General features: G+C 41.7%; 1 protein-coding gene across 1 annotated transcript; it reads right to left on the bottom strand.

Annotated features, from left to right (window-relative positions):
• Window positions 1-489: 489 nt before the first annotated feature.
• Window positions 490-3,824, bottom strand: LOC102272023 (olfactory receptor 11G2). Its single transcript, XM_070378540.1, has 2 exons — window positions 3,811-3,824; window positions 490-1,393 (listed from the first exon to the last, which is right to left on the bottom strand). Exons 1-2 carry the CDS (start codon window positions 3,822-3,824, stop codon window positions 490-492), a joined length of 918 nt encoding a protein of 305 aa, XP_070234641.1.
• Window positions 3,825-4,410: the final 586 nt, after the last annotated feature.

Below are 4,410 nucleotides of genomic sequence, written 5' to 3'. Positions count from 1 at the left end.
TTGCTAAGGTGGAGGTATCCTAAAAACAGTCCAGGTTTGCAGCTGAGATCTCAGAAAGGTCATATTCCCGAGTAAGAGTCACATCCCAGAAATAAGAGCAAAAGTGGGTTAGGTTATTTTTACAACATGAATCCTTAAATGGGATCAAACTGATCTGTTTTTACTCTATCTGCTACTTGAGGAAAATTTAACCTTTGTTGCATTACTATATCCATTGTCTTTACAATGTCAAAAATATAATGTGCAGCATTCAATGAAAAATATGGAAGCATATGAAGAAACAGGACAAATGATCAGGAACCAAGAGAAGAAAAAATCAACAGACAACATGCTCACAAGATACTGAAATTTTGGTCAATACTCTAATGAAAAATTTTCTGAATATGTTTTTAAGCTGAAAATAAGTTAAATAGAATATTTATAAAAGTTTGCAAATTAGTACATAAAAATTTGGGCTCTACTTGCTAAGAGTCTTTTTGGTTAATAGTTTTATAGTCTCAGAAATTTCTTCAGGGCCTTTTTCATATCTTTGTTCCTAAGACTATAGATTATTGGATTAAGAAGTGGGGTGACAACAGAATAAAACAGAGTCACAGTCATCTGCATTCTAGCACCATGCTCAGATGCTGGGCTCCCATACATGACCACTACTGAACCATAGAACAGTGAAACCACAGTCAGATGAGACCCACAGGTGGAGAAAGCCTTCCTTCGTCCAGTTGTTGAAGGAACTTTCAATACAGCTTTTATGACCAAAGCATAAGACCCCATGATGAAGAGAAAAAGAATGATGAGGGGAATAGGACATAGAGTGGAGAAGACAAGCTCCATCACAGGAGCTTTTTTGCAGGTGAGTGCTAGAAGAGGACCTGGGTCACACAGGAAATGGTCAATGATCCCAGATCCACAGAAAGACATTTGGGAGATGATAATGACGGGAATCAAAAACCAGAGAAAACCAAGTACCCAGCAGCTGATCACAAAATTGGTGCAGAGACGTCCAGTCATGATGGTGGGGTACTGTAGAGGTCGGCAGATGGCAAGGTATCGATCAAATGCCATAATAGCCAAGAAAAAGCATTCTGTAGAACCCAAGGAGAAGAAAAAGTAGAACTGGAGAAAGCACCCAGAGAAGGAGATGAGCTTGTCATCAGAGAGGAAGTTGGCCAACATGTTGGGGACAGTGGAGGTGACATACCAGATCTCCAGGAAGGAGAAGTTTGCGAGCAGGATGTACATGGGGGTGTGGAGTCTCTGATCCCAGCGCACAGCACAGATGATAGAACCGTTGCCCATGAGGGTCAGGAGGTAGAGAGCAGAGAAGAGCACAAAGAGGAGAATCTGCCCCTCCCTGGGGCAAGGGAAGCCCAGGAGGATGAAGCCAGTGATGGTGCTGGAGGTGTTGGGGGTGTTGGAGATTTTCATGGATCTGGGAGCTGTGAAAGGACCAGCAAATATCAAATGAGTTTGTATAGAGACATGAGGACTCAGATTTATACTTAAATCATCTTGGGAAAGATATAAGGACTTGCATGCCTGAGTGCTAAGTCACTTTAGTTATGTCCAACTCTTTGCAACCCTTGGAATTGTAGCCCGCCAGGTTCCTCTGTCCACAGAATTCTCTAGGCAAGAATACTAGGATGGGTTGCCATGCTCTCCTCCAGGCGATCTTCCCAACCCAGGGATCGAACCCACATCTTTTATGTCTCCTGCATTGACCGGCAGGTTCTTTACCACTAATGCCACTTGGGAAGCCCATAAGGACTTAAATATCAATAATTTTTTTCTTGAAAGATGAAATATTGACCTGGGTTTCCTCTTTATTCTCATTTATATTTTCATCCTGGATTCCAGAAAATTTCTGGTCAGAATAGATAAACCCTTCTAGCAAAGTGTTGTAGTGGTATTTGAAGATTATATAGACTTGATAGAGAATATACATATAAGTGTATTACCTTTAGGGCATCCCAGGTGGCGCTAGTGGTAAAGAACCCGTCTGCCCATGCAGGAGACATAAGAGACAAAGGCTCAATCCTAGGGTCAGGAAGATCCCCTGGTGGAGGGCATGGCAATCCACTCCAGTATTCTTGCCTGGAGAATCTTCATGGATAGAGAAGCCTGGTAGGCTACAGTCCATAGGGTCACAAAGAGTCAGACACGACTGAAGTGACTTAGCATGCATGCATATAACTATTACATTTAATAGAGTCTATCTATCAATCTATCTACCAACCAACCTACTGGTCTATTGTCACAAAAATGGAATGAATTTATTCCACTTTTCAAAGAGGTGACATCATTGCATTTGTGCCCATGAACAGTATGAAAAGGCAAAATGATAGGATACTGAAAGAGAAACTCCCCAGGTCAGTAAGTGCCCAATATGCTACTGGAGATCAGTGGAGAAATAACTCCAGAAAGAATGAAGGGATGGAGCCAAAGCAAAAAGAATACCCAGCTGTGGATGTGACTGGTGATAGAAGCAAGGTCCGATGCAATAAAGAGCAATATTGCATAGGAATCTGGTATGTCAGGTTCATGAATCAAGGCAAATTGGAAGTGGTCAAACAAGAGATGGCAAGAGTGAATGTCGACATTCTAGGAATCAGGGAACTGAAATGGACTGGAATGGGTGAATTTAACTCAGATGACCATTATATCGACTACTGCGGGCAGGAATCCCTCAGAAGAAATGGAGTAGCCATCATAGTCAACAAAAGAGTCCGAAATGCAGTACTTGGATGCAATCTCAAAACGGCAGAATGATCTCTGTTCGTTTCCAAGGCAAACCATTCAATATCACAGTAATCCAAGTCTATGCTCCAACCAGTAACGCTGAAGAAGCTGAAGTTGAATGGTTCTATGAAGACCTACAAGACCTTTTAGAACCAACACACAAAAAAGATGTCCTTTTCATTATAGGAGACTGGAACGCAAAAGTAGGAAGTCAAGAAACACCTGAAGTAACGGGCAAATTTGGCCTTGGAATACGGAATGAAGCAGGGCAAAGACTAATAGAGTTTTGCCAAGAAAATGGACTGGTCATAACAAACACCCTCTTCCAACAACACAAGAGAAGACTCTATACATGGACATCACCAGATGGTCAACACCGAGATCAGATTGATTATATCCTTTGCAGCCAAAGATGGAGAAGCTCTATACAGTCAGCAAAAACAAGACCAGGAGCTGACTGTGGCTCAGACCATGAACTCCTTATTGCCAAATTCAGACTGAAATTGAAGAAAGTAGGGAAAACCACTAAACCATTCAGGTATGACCTAAATCAAATCCCTTATGATTATACAGTGGAAGTGAGAAATAGATTTAAGGGCCTAGATCTGATAGACAGAGTGCCTGATGAGCTATGGAATGAGGTTCGTGACATTGTACAGGAGACAGGGATCAAGACCATCCCCATGGAAAAGAAATGCAAAAAAGCAAAATGGCTGTCTTGGGAGGCCTTACAAATAGCTGTGAAGAGAAGCGAAAAGCAAAGGAGAAAAGGAAAGATATAAGCATCTGAATGCAGAGTTCCAAAGAATAGCAAGAAGAGATAAGAAAGCCTTCTTCAGCGATCAATGCAAAGAAATAGAGGAGAACAACAGAATGGGAAAGACTAGAGATCTCTTCAAAAAAATCAGAGATACCAAAGGAGCATTTCATGCAAAGATAGGCTCGATAACGGACAGAAATGTTATGGACCTAACAGAAGCAGAAGATATTAAGAAGAGATGGCAAGAATACACAGAAGAACTGTACAAAAAAGGTCTTCACAACCCAGATAATCATGATGGTGTGATCACTGACCTAGAGCCAGACATCCTGGAATGTGAAGTCAAGTGTGCCTTACAAAGCATCACTACGAACAAAGCTAGTGGAGGTGATGGAATTCCAGTTGAGCTATTCCAAATCCTGAAAGATGATGCTGTGAAAGTGCTGAACTCAATATGCCAGCAAATTTGGAAAACTCAGCAGTGGCCACAGGACTGGAAAAGGTCAGTTTCATTCCAATCCCAAAGAAAGGCAATGCCAAAGAATGCTCAAACTACCGCACAATTGCACTCATCTCACACGCTAGTAAAGTAATGCTTAAAATTCTCCAAGCCAGGCTTCAGCAATATGTGAACCATGAACTTCCTGATGTTCAAACTGGTTTTAGAAAAGGCAGAGGAACCAGAGATCAAATTGCCAACATCCGCTGGATCATGGAAAAAGCAAGAGAGTTCCAGAAAAACATCTATTTCTGCTTTATTGACTATGCCAAAGGCTTTGACTGTGTGGATCACAATAAACTGTGGAAAATTCTGAAAGAGATGGGAATACCAGACCACCTGACCTGCTTCTTGAGAAATTTGTATGCGGGTCAGGAAGCAACAGTTAGAACTGGACATGGAACAACAGACTGGT

This window comes from Bos mutus, chromosome 10, assembly GCF_027580195.1.
Source record: "Bos mutus isolate GX-2022 chromosome 10, NWIPB_WYAK_1.1, whole genome shotgun sequence".
In the NCBI taxonomy this organism is placed as follows: domain Eukaryota; kingdom Metazoa; phylum Chordata; class Mammalia; order Artiodactyla; family Bovidae; genus Bos; species Bos mutus.
Note: the sequence above shows the minus strand (reverse complement) of the source record. Positions and strands in the feature narration are given on the sequence as shown.